This window comes from Arvicanthis niloticus, chromosome 23 (assembly GCF_011762505.2).
Source record: "Arvicanthis niloticus isolate mArvNil1 chromosome 23, mArvNil1.pat.X, whole genome shotgun sequence".
Taxonomy (NCBI): Eukaryota; Metazoa; Chordata; class Mammalia; order Rodentia; family Muridae; genus Arvicanthis; species Arvicanthis niloticus.
Window position 1 is genome coordinate 19,508,185 of NC_133430.1, and position 21,942 is coordinate 19,530,126.

Sequence of the window (21,942 nt, forward strand, 5' to 3'; positions counted from 1 at the left end):
CCATCTTGTCTGATCCCAGAAACTAAGCAGAGTTTGGTCTGGTTAGTACTTGGACGGGAGGCACCATCCTCCTACACATACACAACACGTGCACACCCACATTGGAAAAAAAAAAAAAGAAACAAAAGACAGAACTGAAATCCATGAAAATGATACAAATGTGTAGTTTTTACGTAAATGTGAAAAAAAAAAATCCATGACTAAAAAGCACATCTGTATCAAACACCCATATGTCACACATGAAAGCAGCTGCGGGAGCAATGGATATGAACAATATTAACAAACAAAATAACGGCTTATTACTTGAGCAGAATCTTAAGTGCCACAAACCTGGCAATATTTTATTTGCATTATTTATAAAGTTATGCTTTTTCTTTTCTTCCAAACAGGTAGCTCAGGAGTCTTAAAAATCCCTTTGTGCCTGAGGATGACTTTTAACTTGTGATCATTGTGCCTCTCCTTTCCGAGTACTGGAAGTACAAGCATGGACTGCTGGGCTTGAAGAAATGGCTCAGTGGTTAAGAGGACCCAGCCTCGGTTTTCAGTGCCCACATGCAACTGTCCTTAGCTCCAGTCGGGGGATGCAGTCAGCATCTTGTCCTGACCTCTCTGGGCACCAGTCATGCACATGGTACACAGACATAGATGGAAGCAAAATGTCCATACACATAAACAAACAAACAAACAAAACAACTGCTGGGCGTGGTGGCACACACAGAAGTGGAGCTGGGCCAGCCTGGTCTTTATAGTGAGTTCCAGGACACCCAGGGCTACATACCTTGTCTCAAAATGAAAACCCAAACAATATCAAAAACTGAGGATGAAAGACGAGCATGTACCATTACAGCATCACTGCAGGTTCAAGCAGCACAGTATACTGGCTTTACTCTACCAAGTGGCACCCCAGCCCTGCAGAGCTGACTTATGTAAAATGCTTTACAGTTCTGAAAGTGTAAAGTGTACATCTACTGCAGCTAACACCTCACTGGCACTCTCAGCTCCTACACTCCTGTGAGGACCCATCCTTTTCTTGAAGGACTATGAACATTTGAATCCCTCCTTAACATTTTCACTTACACTATCATTATTATTATGATGATGACAGCGATGTGTGCATGTTGACTGTGTGAGTGCAGGCATATGCATGTGCACACCGCAGTGCACATGGAGAGGTCAGCAGACACTTTGGGAGTCAGTTTTCTCCTTCCGCAGTGGTTCCGGAGAACTAGGTTATGAGGTTTCTGTGCTGAGTGCATTTGCCTGAGGAGCAGGCCTGCCTGATCTACTTACTGATCTACAGGCCTAACTATTGTCATAAGAACTCAGGGTAAAGCCAGGCACCGTTTATGAAGCCTTTCCCAGGCTAGGAACTTTGCCTTCTCCCCGGGACCCTGCAGGCTGGTTAGTTTTTTAGGAAGACACTTAGTTCTCAGAGGGTATTTTCTCTCTGACCCTTACGTGGCCCCTCTGTCGGAAAGCTACCAATGGCTGAAATGTAAACCCATCTCTATCTACCCATTTTCAGAGGAGGAAAAAGAAGTTGAGTGTGATTAATTTGTTTTTGTATCCCTAAATCTGTGCTTGACAAAGACTTATTTATTTATTTTATGTATATGAGTACACTGTAGCTGTCTTCAGACACACCAGGTCACTCCTGACAGTCAATAACTGTATGCTACTACACAAGTCAAAGCACCTACAATTCCAAAGATCTGTTTAGTACCTGTTTTATGTTCACTTCTGAATCCTTTGAGCTCTTTTTCTCAGCTGTCCCAAGCTCAGAGTCAAAGCTACAACATTTACAAAGAAATGATTGTTACTTCTTTATAAACACAGCAACAACAAGCTTTATTGCCAAGAAAAAGAATAGTGTAAGTGAATAAAATCTCAACTATTTACTTTTTTTTTTTTTTTAAAAAGTGTGATTTCTGATTATGTATCTGAAACTAGACATGATTTGGTTCACATATGCTTCTTTTTCCTTACTTGAAAAGTAGACTTCAGTTAAATATACAGTGGGGTAAGAGAAATGAGACTATAACACTTATAAAGATATGATAATTTCTGCATCTTTCTTTTTTTACAGATTAAACTTGTTCTTTTTTTTTTTTTTTTTAAGATTTATTGATTTCATTTATATGAGTTTACTGTTGCTATCTTCAGACACACCAGAAGAGGGCATCGGATCCCATTACAGATGGTTGTGAGCCACCATGTGGTTGCTGGGAATTGAACTCAGGACCTCTGGAAGAGCAAGCAGCCAGTGTTCTTAACCTCTGAGCCATCTCTCCAGCCCTAAACTTGTTCTTGGATAGTTTCAGACAAGTATCTAGTTCACTGTTTACTGTCCCCCAGCTCCTCCCCACGCGGCCTGCACCCCAGTTTACTGCACTCTGTTTACTGTCCCCCAGCTCCTCCCCACGCAGCCTGCACCCCAGTTTACTGCACTCTGTTTACTGTCCCCCAGCTCCTCCCAGCATGGCCTGCACCCCAGTTTTTGCACGCTTGCACAGTGGCCACGCTAATCTGCCTCACTTCAGTTTTAGTATCTGTGCTGCCAAATCAGCCAGGGTTTCGTCATTCCCCCTCCAGCTGATGATTTCTATCACAGAGCCAATTCATTTTAAAATTAAATAATGCACACGAATTTGCTATCATTGCACCTCGTGCCTGTACTCATAAAAGCAGTCTTACAATGTTTGACTTCTTGAACAACCAAAATCTAGTACAAAGTAAATTCCAATCACTTTGCAAACATACTGCATATTTGTCATGACCCATCCACTACAGGAGAAGGAAACCCTGTCAAGGCAAATCATACTTAATTTCAAGATGTTCTCTCAACTGTCATATCTGCAGCAGTCACCATATTAGCTGTGAATCTGTGCCAGGAAGAGACAAAGGAAACTGGACAGAATTTTATTTTCCCCTCTGGGCTTCACTGTTTTACCACTGTTAACGTGAATACATATCTACAACTATAGTATCTGGTAATATATCTTAAGGCTTTTCTGAAAATGCAACATTTACAAACATACAAAAGTTCAAGAACTGTGTTTACAACAATAAATTACACAGCTCTCATACTTATAAAAACTTAACAAATCTAATAGCTTCAAAAAAGTTACTGTGCTGCTTCTAAAACCCATTGGAAAGTCTACTGACTCATTTCAATGAAAAGCCCAGCCAGATCTCAAGACTGGCATACAAAGTGTACAACAAAGAAAGAAATACCGCTTATTAATCATTTCCATTGAGTTGCTGGCCTTGCAGTCAGCTCTGGACATGCCATACAGACCTGCTTAATTCAGTTTGGGTTTCAGCTTCCATCCGCTGATCTGAAAAATCCTTTCTTCTTTTGGCAGGTGTGTAATAGCGGTACTGTGATAGGAAGGACTTTGCTTCTGTTTTTAAAGTTCGTGGAGTGAATGGTGATTGATGGTTAGAGAAGAGGTCAGAGTGCTTTTCCAACAGATCTCCACTCGGTGTCTTGGAGATGAGTACCTGGAACTGGTGGGCACTCCTAGGCCGCTTGTCACCACCATGTCCACAGCCCAAGTGCCTCGATGGAGAGGTGCTGGGATGCTTCTGGGTGCCGTTCATGAGCATCTTATTTGATTCAGGCAGACTTAGATGCAGTCCCTCTGAAGAAGGAACAAGTGACTTTGCATATGATGGATATCTTGTCATTTCTTCTAGTAACACATCCTGGTCTTGTGGCTCCCCTGAGGGCTAAGAACATTTGATATGATAGTCATCAGTTGCCCTGTCACTGGGAATCTCGGGACTAACTTATACAGGTATCTTGGCTCTAACCGAGCACTTTTTTTCTCACAATGATGGGGCTAAATCCCAGGGCCTTGAGCCGTCAGGCAAGTGGTCTACTACTGAGACATCTATCCTTATTTTCTAGAAGAAAGGTAGGACCAGAAACACAGGTACAAGATGATCTACTCTTTAATATTATATATTATCTGTTTTAAAAATTCATCTGAAAAACTATCAATTTTAGAATCTGATTATAGCACAAGGAATCTTAAATTGATCTTAATTCCTTTCTTGATAATGTACAGGTCAGCTAACTTATAAACTGATATATCTAAGTAAGAAAACTATATGAAACTATATTTATATTTATACTACTTCATAAATAGTCCTAGACACATAATTTTCTTTCTAACTTTTCCTTGAGTATTTTGTCTTAAATCATGAGGCCTTATGTTATTCCTTTAGCACATTAGCTAACTAGCCTCATATTACTGTTGGTTACAAAGAGCTAGTCTCTTTGAAAAGAAATTTTTGAATCCTACAGAGCTATTAATTACTAGCCATAAGAATTATTTATATGCAGAGGAATGGTGTAAGCTAAACCCAGAGTAAGGAAAAATATGTAGGGCATTAGACTGACTGTAAAGGAAACTCCATCAGTGTAAAGTTTTACTAAAATGAAATACCAGGCTGGAGAGATGGCTCAGAGGTTAAGAGCACTGACTGTTCTTCTAGAGGTCCTGAGTTCAATTCCCAGCAACCAAATGGTGGCTCACAACCATCTCTAATGGGCATCCGATGCTGTCTTCTGGTGTTGTCTGAAGACAGCGACAGTGCACTCACATACATGAAATAAATAAATAAATCTTTTTTTTTTTTTAATAAAATGAAATACCAAAGAGAACCTTTAAGGACAGAAATACAGAGGCTGTGGGCCACTGAGATGGCTAAGTATATGTGATTTGCTATACACGGTTTCTATGATTTGGATTTACGTAAAGTTCATGTCAAGAATACATACCCAATTTATAATCACAGAACCACTAAGTAATAAATCTCTTTCATGGACAAAAGTAGAAGAAATGATGGAACAAGATGTTATAACTGTCAGATACTTAAACAGTTGAAAACTCAATTCAGTTAAAGATCAGGCTAGGTTCAGATTATGTGAAAAAATCTAATACCTGCTTTACAAAAAGTTCCAAATTATTTATGTTTTATAAAAAAATGAATAGATTTTTATTTTTATTATTTGGACTGCTTTTTAAATGTTTCATACTCTATTTACAAACATGAAACACATCCATTCTATTTGTTATCCAGAAGCAGCTGCATCTGTGAAACTGCAACAGCTGGAAGGGAAGCATTTGGAAAGATCCTGAGAGCTGACATCACATGAGCCAGGGTGAGCGGAGAACAGCGTGGGCAGTGAGGATATGTATTCTGAAATATAAGATCCTATGTAGAATCTGCTAAGACACTAGGAGGCCAAAGCCAGCATTTGAAATTGCAACTCTCTTTTCAGTGAGAATATTCTATAACTATAGTAAATATCTGTTAGCCATAAAATCCACCCAATTATTGAAATATACTATGTAAATAATTTAGGATAACCTAAATATGTCTAAAGCATTAATCATTAAAGCTTATTAAAAGTGTAGGTAACCCGGGTCCCCAGCAGTGGTGAACAGAGCCTTTGTCCCTGAGCTCCATCTTCCAGCCCAGGGCTCTGCCTGGATTCTCAGAGGCCTGCTGACACCAGGGACAAACAGGGCAGACCCTGCTCCCCGAATCCTCTGCCTTCCAAGTCCCTGTAAAGCACACCCAATAGTAGTAAACTGCCCCATGTCCTCTGCTCACAGCTCTGCCTGCATTCCTGGAAACCTTTGGGTACAAGAGTCAACCCGATGGCCGCAGGGCTGTGTAAGAACACAATCAACAACAGTCAGAGTAATATGGCACCACCAGAGTCCAGCTATCCTACTATAGCAAGCCCTGGATATCCCAACACAGCCAGAGTATAAGAAAATGACCTTAAATCCAATCTTATGAAGATGACAGATGCCTTTAAAGAGGAAATGAATAAATACCTTAGAGAAATGTAGGAAAATACAATCAAACAGATGAAGGAAATGAATGAAACTGTTCAAGACCCGAAAATGGAAATAGAAGCAATAAAGAAAACACAGACTGAGGGAATCCTGAAGATGGAACACCTAGGGAAGAGAACAGGAACTACAGACACAAGCATCACCAACAGAACACAAGAGATGGAAGAGAGATCTCAGGAATAGAAGATAGGATAGAAGAAATCGATACATTGATCAAAGAAAATGTTAAATCGAAAAGTTCCTGACATAAAACATTCAGGAAATATGGGACACTGAAAAGACTAAACCTAAGATTAATAGGAATAGAAGAAGACTCCCAGGTCAAAGGCCTAGAAAATATTTTCAACTAAATCATAGAAGAAAATTTCCCTAACCTAAAGAAAGAGATCCCTGTAAACATACAAGAAGGTATAGAACACCAAATAGACTAGACCAAAAAAGAAAATCCTCCAACTACATAATAATCAAAACACTAAGTGTACAGAACAAAGAAAGAATATTAAAGCTACACAGAAAAAAGGCCAAGTAACATATAAAGGCAGACCTATCATAATTATACCTGACTTCTCAACAGAGACTTTAAATGCCAGAAGGTCCTGGGCAAATGTTTTGTACTCTCTAAGAGACCACACATGCCAGCCCAGACTACTATACCCAGCAAAATTTTCTGGCACTATAGATAGAAAACAAGATATTCCATGATAAAACCAAATTTAAACAATATCTATCCATAATCCAGCTCTACAAAAGATACTAGAAGGAAAACTCCAACCCAAGGAGCTTAACTACATCCAAAAAAACCACAGGAAATAATTTCACACCAGCAAAAACAAAAGAAGGAAAACACACACACACACACACACACACACACACACACACACCCCACACAAAGTACCACCACCACCATCAAAATAATGAGAATTAACAATCGCTGGTCATTAATATATTTCAACATCAATGGACTCAATTTCTCAATAAAAAGACACAATCAGAATGGGTGTGAAAACAGAATCCATCATTCTGCTGCATAAAGAACCACACCTCAACATCAAAGACAGACGTTACTTCAGAGTGAAAAGCTAGAAAAAGATTATTAAGGAAACAGACCCAAGAAGCAAGCTGGGGTAGCCATTCTAATATCTAATAAAATTGACTTCCAACCATGATTAATCAAAAGAGATGAAGGACACTAATCAAAAGAAAAAAACCACCGAGATGACACTTCAATTCTGAATATCTATGCCCCAAATGCAAGAATACCCACATTCTTTTTTTTTTTTTTTGATATTTCAGTAGTAATTTTAATAGAAACTTGCTGGGCTTCAAAAAGGAAAATGAGTATTCTAAGTATTTATCTCCAGTTAACAATAATTTTGAGATTCTTAAGATGGGAATACCCACATTCTTAACTTTACTAAAGCTTAAATCATAAATTGAACCCCACACATTAATAGTGGGAAATTTCATCATGCCACTCTCACCAATGGACAGGTCATCCAGACAGAAAAATTATGGAACTAATGAATGTTCTGACTTTGGACCTAACAATATCTATAGAACATTTCACCCAAACAGAAAGCAATATATCTTCTTCTCGGTACTTCACAGAACCTTCTCCAAAATTGGCCAAATACTCAGTCACAAAACAAATACAAGAAAACCAAGATAACTCCTTGTATCTTATCAGACCACCACTGAAGCTAGACTTCAACAACAGAAACAACAGAAAGCCTAAAAAATCATGGAAACTAAACAACTCTCTACTGAAGGACCTCTAGGTCAAAGAAATAAAGACATTCTAGAATTCAATGAAAATGAATGCATAACATATCTAAGCTTAAGGACACAATGAAGGCAATGCTAAGACGAAAATTCATAGCAATAAGTGCCTTCATAAAGAAATTAGTGAGATTTCATACTAGTGATTTAACAACATACCTGAAAGCTCTAGAACAAAGAGAAGCAAACACACCCAAGAGGAGTAGAGTGCAGAAAATAAACTCATGGCTAAAATCAATCAATTAGAAATAAAGAAAACAATACAATGAGTCAACAAAACCGAGAGCTTGTTCTTTGAGAAAAATCAACAAGCTAGATAAATTCTTAGCCAAACTAACTAAAAGGAAGAAAGAAAATAATTAATTAGTAAATTCAGAAATGAAAAGGGGGACATAAGAACACACACTGAAAATCCAAAGAATCATTAGGTTTTACTTCAATAACCTGTACTCTACAAAACTGAAAAATTTAAATGAAATTGACTATTTTCTTGATAGATACCACTTACTAAAGCAAGATCAGGCAAACAATCTAAACAAACCTATAACCTTGAAGGAAATAGAATTGGTCATTAAAAGTTTCCCAATCAATCAATCAATCAATCCAGGGCCAGATGATTTTAATGTAGAATTATTCCAGAGACTTCAAAGAAGAGTGAATACCAATACTCCTCAAATTATTACATAAAATAGAAACAGAAGGAACACTGTCAAATTCATTTTATGAGGCCAGTCACCCTGATACCTAAACTACACAAAGATTCAACTATGAAAGAGAATTTCAGATCAGTCTTCTTTATGAACATTGATGCAAAAGTACTCAAGAAAATACTCACAAACCAAATCTAAGAACATATCAAAAATATCATCCACCATGATTAAGTAGGCTTCATACCAGAGATCCAGGGGTGGTTCAACATACAAAAATCTCTCAATGCAATCTATCATATAAACAAACTGAAAGAAAAAAAAAACCCCACAAGATCATCCTGCTGGATGCTGAAAAGCCTTTGACAAAATCTAACACCCTTTGTGATAAAAAGTCTTAAGAGTGATCAGGGATATAAGACACATACCTAAACATGATAAAGATAATATACAACAAGCTGATAGCCACCATCAAATTAAATGGAGAGAAACTTAAAGCAATTCTACTAAAATCAGGGACAAGACAAGGTTGTCCACGCTCTTTATATCTATTTAATAGAGTACTTGAAGTTTTAGGTAGAGCAATAAGACAGCTAAAGGAGATCAAGAGAATACAAATTGGAGAGGAAGAATTCAAAGCATCACTATTTGCAAATAATATGATAGTATACATAAGTGACCCCCAAAATTCTATTAGAGAACTTCTACAGCTGATAAACACCTCCAGCAAAGTGGCTAGATACAAAGTTAACAAAAAACAAAACAAAACAAAAACAGTAGCCCTTCTGTATATGAATGATAAATGGGCTGGGAAAAAATTAGGAAAACAGTACCCTTTACAATAGCCACAAGTAATAAAAATATCTTGGTGTAACTCTAACCAAGTAAGTAAAAGACCTATATGACAAGAACTTCAAATCTATGAAGAAGGAAACTAAAGAAGGTATGTCAGAAGATGGGAAGATCTCCCATGCTCATGTATCCATAGGATTAACAGTAAAAATGGCCATTCTACCAAGAGCAATCTACAGATTTAATCTAATTCTCATCAAAATTCCAACACAGTTCTTTATAGACCTTGAAAGATAAAACAATCCTGTACAATAAAAGAATTTCTGAAGGTAGGTATCACCATCCCTGTTTTCAAGCTATAATATAGAGCAATAGTAATAAAAACCTCATGTTACTGGCATAAAAACAGGTTGATCAATGAAATTGGAGAACCAGAAGTAAACACACACACCTATGGACACTTGATTTTTGACAAAGAAGCCCAAACTATAGAATGGAGAAAAGAAAGCATCTTCAACAAATGGTGCTGGCCCAACTCGATGTCTGCATGTAGAAGAATGAAAATATAGACATATCTATCGCCCTGCACAAAACTCAAGTCCAAGTGGATCAAAGACCCCAACATAAAACTGGATACACTAAATCTGATAGAAGAGAAAGGGGGAATAGCTTTGAATGCATTGGCAAAGGAGACAACTTCCTGAACAGAACACCAACTGGCACTAAGATCAACAATAAGTGGAACCTCATGAAACTGATAACCTTCTGTAAGGCAATGGACACTGTCAAAAGGACAACATGTCAGCCTACAGAAGGGGAAAAGATTCTCATCAACTCCATATCTGACAGAGACCAAAACATCCAAAAGTATATAGAGAACTCAAGAAACTAGACATCAGCAAACCAAATAACCCAATTAAATAATGGATACAGATTTAAACAAAGAATTCTCAACAGAGGAATTTCTAATGGCCAAGAAGCACTTAAATCTTCAACATCCTTAGTCATCAGGGTAAATGAAAACAACTCTAAGACTACACCTGTCAGAATAGCTAAAATAAAAAACTCAAGCAACAGCCCATGTTGGTGAGGATATGAAAGGGGTCACTTCTCCATTGCTGGTGGGAGTGCAAACCTGTACAATCACTCTGGAAATCAATTTGGCAGTTTCTCAGATAATTGGGAATAGACTTACCTCAGGACCCAGCTATACGACTCCTGGGCATATACCCAAAAGAAGTTCCATCATACCACAAGGACACATGCTCCACTATGTTCATAGAAGCTTTATATGTAATAGCCAGAAGCTGGAAACAACCCAGATGTCCCTCAACAGAAGAATGAATAAAGAAAATGTATAAAGAAATTTACACAATGGAGTATTACTCAGCCATTTAAAACAATGACATCAAGAAATCTGCTGACAAGTGGATCAAATTAGAAAAGATCATCCTGAATGAGGTAACCCAGACCCTGAGAGACACACATGTACTCACTCATAAGTGGATATTAGTCTCTATTCGTAGCAATGGGGGATATGGAGCCTGAACTGGCCATCTCCTGTAACCAGGTAAGACTTCCAATAGAGGAATTAGGACACCTACCCAGCCATAAAACCTTTGACCCACAATTCGTCCTGTCTACAAGATGTGCAGGAGTAAATGATAGAGCAGAATTTGAGGGAAAGGCCAATCAATTACTGTCATCTTGAGACCCATTCCACCCTTGACACTATTAGTGATATTCTGTTATACTTGCAGACAGGAGGCTAGCATAACTGTCCTCAGAGAGGCTTCACCCAGCAACTGATGAAAACTGATACAGAGACCACAGCCAAACGTTAAGTGGAGATTGGGGAGTCCTATGGAAGACACGGAGGGGAAGGTTTAAAGGAACGAGGGGTCAAGGACACCATAAGAAAACCTACAGAATCAACTAATCTGGACTGACGTGCCAACTAGAGAGCATTCGGGGACTGACCTAGGCCCTCTGCACATACGTTACAGTTGGGTAGCTTGGTCTTCATGTGGGACTCCTAAAGCGGGAGCAGGGGCTGTCTCTTACTGCACTGCCTGCCTTTGGATCCCTTTCCCCTAACTGGGCTGCCTTGTCTAGCCTCAATAGAAGAACATGTGCCTAGTCTTACTGCAACTTGATATGTCAAGGCAGGTTGACAACCATGGGAGGCCTCCCCTTTCTTGAGGAGAGGTAGAAGTCGGGGAAGGTGAGGTAAGACTGAGAGACTGGGAGGAGAGGAGGTAGGGGAAGCTATGATCAGAATATAAAATAAATAAATCAATTAAAAATGTAGACAAAAATATAGGCAAATTAAAAATTACTATTATTTTGTCTCCGTTTTTCCTTTAGACAAGAGCAATTCCGGGTTAAAAAGTTAGAGATGAGGGGGTAGCCCCATCACCTAACTGGGGGCCTTGCCTAACCTCTGGATATGGTCTCTATAGGTTCTCCCTCCCCTTTGTTGAACATTTCAGCTAATCTCATTCCTGTTGGGTCCTGGGAGCCTCTTGCTTTCCTGGCATCTGGGACTTGCTGATGGCTACCCCCAGTTCCCCATCCCCCATTGCTACACACCTCTGTTCACATCCCTGACCCTCTGTATATCATCCCTGTCTCCTCTCATACCTGATCCTGCCCCCTTCCCCCACCCCTCCCCTCATCTTCCAAAGTCCCTCTCACCCTCTATCTCCTGTGAGTATTTTGTTCCCTCTTCTAAGGACTAAAACATCCACACTTTGGACTTCCTTCTTCTTCTTCTTGTTTTGTTTTGTTTTGTTTTGAGACAGGTTTTCTCTGTGTAGTCCTGGCTGACCTGGAACTCACTTTGTAGACCAGGCTGGCCTGGAACTCAGAAATCTGCCTGCCTCTGCCTCCCAAGTGCTGGGATTAAAGGTGTGCACCACCACCACTGCTCGGCAATGACTTCCTTCTTGAGCTTCATGTGGTCTGTGAATTGTATTTTGGGTATTCCGAGCTTGTGGGTTAATATCCACTTATCAGTGAGTACATACCATGTGTGTTCTTTTGTGATTGGGTTACCTCACTCCGGACGGCATTTTCTAGTTCCATCCATTTGCCTAAGAATTTCATGAAGTCGTTGTTTTTAATAGCTGAATAGTACTCCATTGTGTAAATGTACCACATTTTCTGTATCCATTCCTCTGTTGAAGGATATCTGGGTTCTTTCCAGCCTCTGGCTATTGTAAATAAGGCTGCTGTGAACATAGTGGAGCAAGTGTTCTTGTTATATGTTGGAGCATCTTTTGGCCAAGGAGTGGTATAGTGTGGAGCTAAGACTGAAGGAAAGGTCATCCAGACACTGCCTCACCTGGGAATCCATCCATCCCATATACAGACACCAAACCCAGACACTACTGCGGATGCCAAGAAGTGCTTGCTGACAGGAGCCTGATATAGTTGGCAGAATCTGACAAATACAGAGGCAGATGCTCACAGCCAACCACTGGACTGAGCACGGGGTCCCCAATGAAGGAGTTAGAGAAAGGACTGAAGGAGTTGAAGGGGTTTGCAGCCCCAAGAACAATAATATCAAACAACCAGATCCCCCAGAGCTCTCAGGGATTAAACCACCAACCAAATAGAACACTTGGAGTGACCCATGGCCCTAGCTACATATGTAGCAGAGAATGGCCTTGTTGGACACCAATGGAGGGAGAGGCCCTTGGTCCTGGGCATGAATGTCCATGAAGGCTTGATGCCCCAGTGTAGGAGGATGGCAGGGCAGGGAGGTGGGAGTGTGTGGGTGGGTGGGTGAACACCCTCATAGAAGCAGGAGAGGGAGGATGGGATAGGGGGGTTCCAGAGGGGAAACTTGAAAGGGGATAACATTTGAAATGTAAATAAATAAAATATGCAATAAAATTACTATTATTTGTAAATGGAACTATAAAAATGTATAAAGGTATATACAAACTACCATGAAGGCAAACAAGTGGTTCAATAAAGTAAATTAAAGTAAATAATTTAAAAAATTTCAATAAACTATTCTTACCTCAAAATTATTTACTTTATATTCAAAATGTTAAGAGAATAAACCATTTTAATAGTCATAAAAATATAGGGGCTGGCCAGATGGTCCAGATCAAGAACATTTTTATTCTAGGGAAGGACCTGTATGCAGCTCCTAGGATCCACACGGCAGTTCCCGACCACCTGTAACTCCAGTTCTAGGGAATCCAATGTCTCATTTTGGCCTCTAAGGGCTCACGGCATATGTGTGGTAATATAACATACATGCAGGCACTCATACAGATACATACAATAAATAAAATAAATGTTAAAAAAATTCGATTTGCAAGTCCCTCATGGACGGACAGATACCAAGTGGTATCACAGTGCAGAGAATGGAACAAAATTATTCCAAGGGAAGCAGCCTTCCTGGCCTTACAACTATAGAACAGCCTAGGGAGCTCTCAACCCTACCTGCTGACTCCAAGATCTCTCTCCTGAAAGAGATACTTATGCCCAGCGTCTCCTGAATACACTCAATGTTCCTAAGCCACGAGTATGCCAAACAGGAAATTCATGCCTTTTATCTACACTCCCTCATTCTTATTCGTCCTGTTCCTATCAGAAGCCTGGGAATCCTTTTCGCTTCAGCCTTTCTGTTCATATCATCAAACCAGATCCCAAGTCCTAGCAATTCCACTTTCTAAATAATAATAAACCTGCCTTGAATTCCTTGTGTTTTCTATACTGCCAGGGACCAGCTCTTAATCTTTCTTTGCCAGACTACTGCAGTTGTCCTGTAAGTAGTCTGTTGGTCACTGTAGCTAGTGTAGTTAGTCTTTATTAAAGGGATGACACCATTGTCTAACTAAAAACTGCTTTATAGCTTCTCCATACTTCTCAAGGAGGAAATGAGTCCAGATTCTCCAGAATGGCTCCAATACCAGAGCCTTTCTCACTGCCTACTGATAAGCCACACCTTCGTTTGTACTGAAAAGACCTAGAGTTAAAGGTCCACGATCCAGTGCTCAGTAAGTAGCAGGGAACCTGTTCTGCCAAGTAGGCTTGCCTGATTCTTTTTCTTTCTTCTTTCCTTTTTTGTTCCTTTCTTTCTCTCCTTCCTATCTTCCTTTCTCCCCTGTTTTTACCTATACCATGGATGTCAGGGCTTGAACTTGAGACACGGTCACTCTCAATGCTGTTCTCTATCTAACTGGTGACTTGCCCATCTTGAACCCTGGCACTCAGGGAGACTGCAGGCCTTAGGGACCTAACTCCCCAAAAAGTTTGCAGTAGAAATTTAACATCATTCAGAATTCTGCAAAGTTTTAAGCCAAGATTTATTACTAGCTCAGATTTTCCTCACATATAAATTATACAGTGATAACAGGGATAGGAGGAAAAGTATAGATTTTTAAACAAATATCAATTAATTGAAGTTAACTAGATATCAATTCTAACAAACAAAAAAATTATGAGACTGTGTGAAATCAAAACATGGTATTTGGCAATATTAAAGAATTACTGCCGGGCAGTGGTGGCACACGCCTTTAATCTCAGCACTTGGGAGGCAGAGACAGGCGGATTTCTGAGGCCAGCCTGGTCTACAGAGTGAGTTCCAGGACAGCCAGGACTACACAGACTACACAGAGAAACCCTGTCTTGAAAAACCGAGAGAGAGAGAGAGAGAGAGAGAGAGAGAGAGAGAGAGAGAGAGAGAGAGAATATATTACTAATTTTATGGCATAAGAAAGGTGGGCTTGTAGTGTCCTGCCTCGTGTGCCATGACCCCATGACTAGCTGGAACTGCAGGCATGCACCACACGCTACGCCTGGCCATATGACAGCTCCACTTTAAAGATATATGCTGAAATGGGTAAAATTCCACAGAATCTTATAATCACATCAAAGTACTGTGATCTAGAGGAGGCTGGAGAGGAAAGAACACTGGAATTTCATCATTTCACAATGGGTGAAAGAAACATGTTAGGTCGCTACAGTGCTAAAGTTTGTAAAAGTAAACATTTCAATGTTGAGTTACATAACATTAAAAAAGACAGCTGTTCAGAAAACTAAAAGCATGAAGTCTGCAAGTCAGTGCATCAGCCAGCCTCATCAGAGAAGCTTGTTTTGCAAGAGAACTCGAAGACAACTGGACAATGTACAGAGGGTGAGAGCACTCTGTCCTAAATGGGATGTATTTATCAAACAGCTCCCTTCAAGGTCAGGGTCTGTGTGGGAAAGTCGGTGGAGAGATGGTAAGATCCACATGTGCTGGATGATTCCAAAGAAACAGGGTTTTCAGACAACATGGCGGATACACAGAGAGACAGTACACACAGGACCTGCACAGGGTCATCTTTTATTTTTTTTTCCTTCTTCCTTTTTTTGTTTTTGTTTTTTTGTTTTGTTTTTTGAGACAGGGTTTCTCTGTGTAGCCCCGGCTGTCCTGGAACTCACTCTGTAGACCAGGCTGGCCTCGAACTCAGAAATCCACCTGCCTCTGCCTCCCAAGTGCTGGGATTAAAAGTGTGTACTACCACTGCCTGGCAACACAGGTTCAAACAAGACAAGATCCCAGCATGGGGAGGGGAAAGTGAACACAAGTTCCACCTTACCTAAGAAGCTGTGTGCAAGTGACCCTGAGTATGAGCCGGACTCCAGGCCTGGAGTTGGCCAGCACAAAAGGACTCTGCTTTTTGTGCACTTTGGTTGGTTTTGTCTTATTGTTTGTTTGCTTTAATTTTCATTTTGTTATTCTTCATTTTAACTTTTGAAAGAGAGAGAGGGAACATGAAATTTGGTAGGTAAAGACGAAGTGGGGGAAGGAGAACAAATATGGTCAAAATATATTGTATGAAAATTATTTTTAAATAAAAAATAGCACCCATAAAAAATCAATTAATTTCCAACTTCTATAAGCTAGAATACAGAAAAAGAGATAATGATAACCAGATAGAAATAAAAATGTATAGCAGTAACAACAGTGTTCAGATGCCAAAATCTTAAAGTTTTAGCCACTCAATTCAGCAACATAGAAAACCTAATGCTTTAATTACAGCACCAGAGAGGTAGAGGTGGAGCTCTAAGTTTGAGGCCAGTCTGGTCTACAAAGCAAGTTCCAGGACATAAGTCACTCACTACATTAAAAGATAAAAATCACAGCATTTTTGCCAAGAAATGCAAAAAGAGCACTGAATAAAATTACTCATTGAGACCAACATACATTGTATTAAAAATGTTTTTAACTAAAAAACAAAATCTATCCATTGGAGAGACTCTGAAAACTGTCATCACTTCTCATCCAACTGTGAGAAGAAGAATACTTTTTGAAACAAATGTTGAAGAGGAATACAAACAAGAAAACCACAGACCAGGCCAGCCAACTACAGCCTGCAGGCCGAGTTGTCATTCCCAGCTAGTGAATGGAGTGCAGCTCGGAATTTATTTCCACAGTGGTGGCTTTCTACTTGCAGGCAAATTTGACAAGACAGGTGTCAGGTGGCATGGCCTAAAAGGCACACAGGAGAACCCCTTGGCTCTTGATGCTCAAAGTTCGCTGACCCAAACCTACCCAAACCTGCAGCTCAAGCCAGGCTGCAGCAATGATGTGCCTTACAAACACCTGTTTTAAGGAGCAAAGGAACCACCTTACCTTCTGCAAAGAGTTTACAAAGAACTTGGAATTCATCTTAGAATTGGCCTGCATCGCAGATTTACTTAATTTGAACTCCTTCTCACATCGTGCCAATTCCTTCCTCAGTTTCTCTCTTCGTTGTTGGTCAGCATCTAAGGAAGGAAACCAATTTTTTAAAACAGCAACAAAACATAAATAGTAACTTTTTGGTCTTGTTAGACTAATAAAATCCATGATTTCCCCCTTGGCCCTGGCTGTTCTAGAAGCTGCTATGATCTTGCACGGAGGACTCTCCATTGCGGTGACCAAGGCCAATACCCCATGCACAGCTGGCACATCTTTCTTGTTAAACATATTTATACTACCATATATGATTAAGATCTATATACTTCTCTGTATAAGGAGATCCTAGGTATAATTTATAGAAATTCCAAACAGAGAGTAGAAGTAGAAAAAGCACTTGTGGAGATCCTAGGTATAATTTATAGAAATTCCAAACAGAGAGTAGAAGTAGAAAAAGCACTTGTGGAGATCCTAGGTATAATTTATAGAAATTCCAAACAGAGAGTAGAAGTAGAAAAAGCACTTGGGCTGGGAGTTCAAGGCCAGCTTGAAAGCAACACTCAAATGAGCAAGCACAACAGCAAAGCCATGCCAACATTTTAAAGACATTTGCAGTCGGGCAACTGACTTCTGTTTCTTACAAGAAACAGAAGTTCATTAGAACTTCTTACTAGCATTCATTAGAAATGCTAGTGAACCAAATAACCCAATTTAAAATGTGGGGTACAGAGGTGAACAGAGAATTCTCAACAGAGGAATCTTTAATGGCCGAGAAGCACATAAAGAAATGTTCAATGTCCTTAGTCATCAGGGAAATGCAAATCAAAATGACTCTGAGAGTCCGTCTTACACCAGTCAGAATGACTAAGATCAAAAATTCAAGCAACAGCTCATCACGGTGAGGATGTGGAACAAACCTTCCTCCAATGCTGGTGAGAGTGCTAACTTGTACAACCACGCTGGAAATCAATTTGGAGGTTTCTCAGAAAACTGGGAATGGTTCTGCTCCAGCTATACCAACTCCTAGGCATATACCCAGAAGATGTGCCACCATACCACAAGGTCATGTGCTCCACTATGTTCATAGCAACTTTATTCATAATAGTCAGAAACTGGAAACATCCCAGATATCTCTCATTCAAAGAATGGAAAACAAATAAACAAACAAAACATGTGTTTCATTTACCCAATGGAATACTACTCAGCTATTAAAAACAAGGACAACATGAAATCTGTAGGCAAATGGGTGAAACTAGAAAAAACATCATCTGGAGTGAGGTAACCCAGATCCAAAAGGACATGCATAATATGCACTCACTTATAAGTGGGTACAGCCAGAAAGTACAGGATTACCACTCTACAATCCACAGACCCAAAGAAGCTAACTGACAAGGGCCCAAGGGAGGATGTTTGAATCTCACTCAGAAGGGGAAATAAGTTGGTCATCAAAGGTGGATGGAGGGAGGGAACTGGGTGGCAGAAGGGATTGGAAAGGGAAGGGGAGAGGGGAAGACAGGTGTAGGGAAAGCAGAGGAAAGAGGGCAGGGAGAGAGAACAGAAGTTGGCAGGGATGGGAGAGGTCCCAGGAAGTCTATGGTGGTGACTCTAGCTGAGACTCCTAGTTGCAGGGGATGTGTAGCCACAAGTTGTCCTTCATTTTTGCATACTCACTGTGGCACATGATTGCACACATGTATGCACACACATACACACAGACAAATATAAAAAAGGTATACTTCCCAAGAATTCAAAACAGACTTCCACATGAAAATATAATATTCATTAACATTTTTATTTTATGTGTACAATGTCTGCAGACACAATGAATTATATACAGACACAAATTATTCTTGGATATGAGATGTTTAGAAAAGACAACTTGAAAGAGGAAACTAATTTCTCAGGGTTAGGGGTGGAAATTGTGTGGCTAAAAATTGGGTACAGGGACTTATGTGGCAATGAAAATGTTTTAAAATTATTTGCACAATTTTGTACATTTGGTAAAAATCAGAATTTATAGCATAAGTATTGTTACTGATATTTTTATTGAGAACAACAATTAAAACTTCTATAAAAGTAAAACTTGTGTAGTACTTCATAAATAGGTAAAATTTTATGTGTCAATTAAAAATGAGTAAATTTTTAAAAATAAAATAGTTTTAGACTGGAGAGATAGCTCTGCAGATAAAGTGCTTGCTAAGCAAGCATAAGGACTTGAGTTCAGATCCCCAGAACCCATGCAAAGCCAGCAGCATTCCTCTGGTGAGATGGGAGGCATAGTCAGGTAACCAGCTAGAGGCTTGCTGGCCAGCTAGCCTAGCATATCCAGTGACGAGCAATAGACTCTGTCTCCAACAAGGTGGACGTGAGGGCTGAGCCTGACTTCCAAATGTACAACATGGCACATGCATGCCCTCATATATACACATAAATACATATATTTATTTTTTAATGAAATTAAAAAATAAAATATGTAAGTAAGAGAAACTAAAGAAATTAAGAGGGCATGTTCAACCAAAAATTTGAAAGCTGGAGCTGGAGAAGTGGCTCATCATTTTAAGAGCACGGGCTGTTCTTTCATAGCACCCAAATGGCAGCTCACAATTGTCTATTAACTCCAGTCCTGGGGATCCAATGCCCTCTTCTGGCCTCTATGGACACTGCACATATATGGTATACAGATATACATGCAGGCAAACATACATACAAAATAAAATGTTTAAAAAATTGGTAAAGCAAAAAAGAAAAAAAACATCAAAACAAACAAAAACAAAAATTGGTAAAGCTAGTCTAATATGATATATATAACACTATTTAAGTATATTTCAATTTGGATAATGTGGAAATTGAAATGATCAAGACAGCACTAGCCATATCGGGACCGTACAGAGCATGAAAACACAGATGACTAAGTCCAGGGATGCATTGTTTTATGCCATAAACCTATTTCTGAGTTATCCAGATCAATTAGGATAATCATAAACTCAGTAGGATAAGGAGTAATGATGGCTACTAGTTAGCCATTTGGAGATTACAATCTTTCCGAATTTCGCCATTATACTTTTCTCTACATGGCAAAAACAACAAACACATGCCTTAAATGATTTAAAGCAATATAATGTATATCATGAATAAATGAGAATTAAGTTAAAATTTAAAAACAAAATATGACAGCTAGGCTTTAAATACCACCCAATTCTGTTAACTCTCAAGATTTTATCTCTATTCTGAACCCCAGATTCATTCTAATTGCCTTTAAGACACAACTGGTTTGTTTATTACTTTAAATTACATTTACGTAATTTATTGGGGGCACACATGCCATGCTATGCACGTAGAGGTTAGAGGAGTCACTTCTCTTCCACCAGGTAGGTCCTGGTGATCAAACTCCTGTTGTCAGACTTGGTAGGTAGCAAGTACACTTACCTGCCAAGCTATCTCTCTGGCCCCAACCAATAGGTAGTCATTTTGACTTAAGATGATGAAGATTGATGTCCTAGTTCATTTCCTCCCCCAAATCTTTTCTAGCATACTCTTTAGTCTAGTAAATCATAGTCCCATCTTTGTGGTTGGCAAGTCATCCCTGACTCCTTTCCTTTCTTTCTTCCCTCCTTTTCCCACACCCTAGTCCTATCTAAGCCATTGGCAGACATGTTTGGAATGTTTCCACAGAAACCATTTCATTCTCTCCTCACTGCTATCAATGTGGTCTATCCTCTACCTATCCACACTCTTCAGTGATGGCATTCTGTAGACATTTCACCTCAGTAGCCAGAGGGACACTTTGAAAAGTGAAACTGGCTGTGTTGCCTGTACTCGAGACCTCCAGTGGCTTTGGCTTCATTCAGCATGAAGGCCAAGTCCCCTCAGTGTACACCTCTGTCAGTCAGGGTGACATCATCTATCACTCTTCTGAAGGTGCAGTGCACACACCCACACTGTTTCTCTTAATTCATCAATCATGGTTCCATTCAAGGCTGTTTCTTCTCACTCGATTTCTCTTTCCCTGGATGGCCACAATACTCTAAATTCTTTCAAGTTTCTGCTTGTCCCTCCAAGACAAAAAAAGGAAGTCTCCTCCAAGGGGATCCCAGCTTCCTTTACCAGGCTCTACCTCTCTCACTGTAGGAATCCTCATCTGACATAATTTACTTCTTTGTATAAGCTCGTTGTTTGTCTCCTCCCATTATACGGGAAGCTCTGGAAATCAGTTTTTGTTCAACATTTTAGCTTTAGTTTTTGAGCAACATGTAGCACATGGTAGGCACTCTATAAATATTTTAGCTGACAAATATGGATTTTAATTTTAAAACTCATATCTAGGGGCTGGAGAGATGGCTCAGTGGTTAAGAGCACTGACTGCTCTTCCAGAGGTCCTGAGTTCAATTCTCAGCAACCACATGGTGGCTCACAACCATCCGTAATGGGATCTGATGCCCTCTTCTGGTGTCTCTGAAGACAGCTACAGTGTACTCATAAGATAAATAAATCTTAAAAAAAAAACCAACCAACCAACCAACCAACCAACCAACAAACAAACAAACAAAAAAACCCAAAAAACCCCCAAAACTCATATCCTATTTGTGTGCGTATGGGGGATGTGTGCATGCACAGAGGCTAAGGGGAAGAGACCAGGTATCCCGCTGTACCATTCTACTGTATTCCTTTGAGACAGGGTCTTGCACTGAATCTGGAGCTTGGCTGGCAGCAAGCCCCAGTGATCCTCCTGTCTCCATCTGCTACAGCACAGGGGTTACAGGTATGTGAAGCCACACCTGGCCTTTCATGGGTGCTGAGGATTTGAACTCAGGTTGTCATGCTTGCAATCTCACCCTCTGAGCCATTACTCCCTTACTAGTTTTATTTGTTTATGGTGACATAAATGTATCTCAGTAGTCAGGAAGCTCATCACAGGAAAATAAGAGCAATTTCCCCTCACTGCCCAAGTGCAATTAAACAGTATCAATGCTAACATGTGAACATAGGTCTAAGTTCAAGCCAGAACTCCACTGAAATAACTGCATGGAAAAATGTGTTGAATGCTATTTGACTTAGGATATTTTGCTTTCAAATTTGTTTTGAAGTTATCTAACTTTAAGTGAGAAAGAAATGAACAGAAAAAAATGCTGTCTTATGTAAATACTTGAAAATCAAAACT

The 21,942-nt window shown here is 39.7% G+C and overlaps 1 protein-coding gene across 4 annotated transcripts in view; it reads right to left on the reverse strand.

The window, feature by feature from the left end:
- The window catches only part of Spata7 (spermatogenesis associated 7), a 44,645-nt gene that overhangs the window by 6,687 nt on the left and 16,016 nt on the right, over nt 1-21,942 (reverse strand). For all 4 annotated transcript variants that reach the window (XM_076921460.1, XM_076921459.1, XM_076921458.1 and 1 more), the window contains exons 5-7: nt 16,740-16,873; nt 3,299-3,732; nt 1,724-1,790 (exon numbers count right to left, since the gene is read on the reverse strand). In XM_076921460.1, coding sequence (XP_076777575.1) covers nt 1,724-1,790; nt 3,299-3,732; nt 16,740-16,873 — 635 coding nt within the window. The remainder of the gene's footprint in view (nt 1-1,723; nt 1,791-3,298; nt 3,733-16,739; nt 16,874-21,942) is intronic.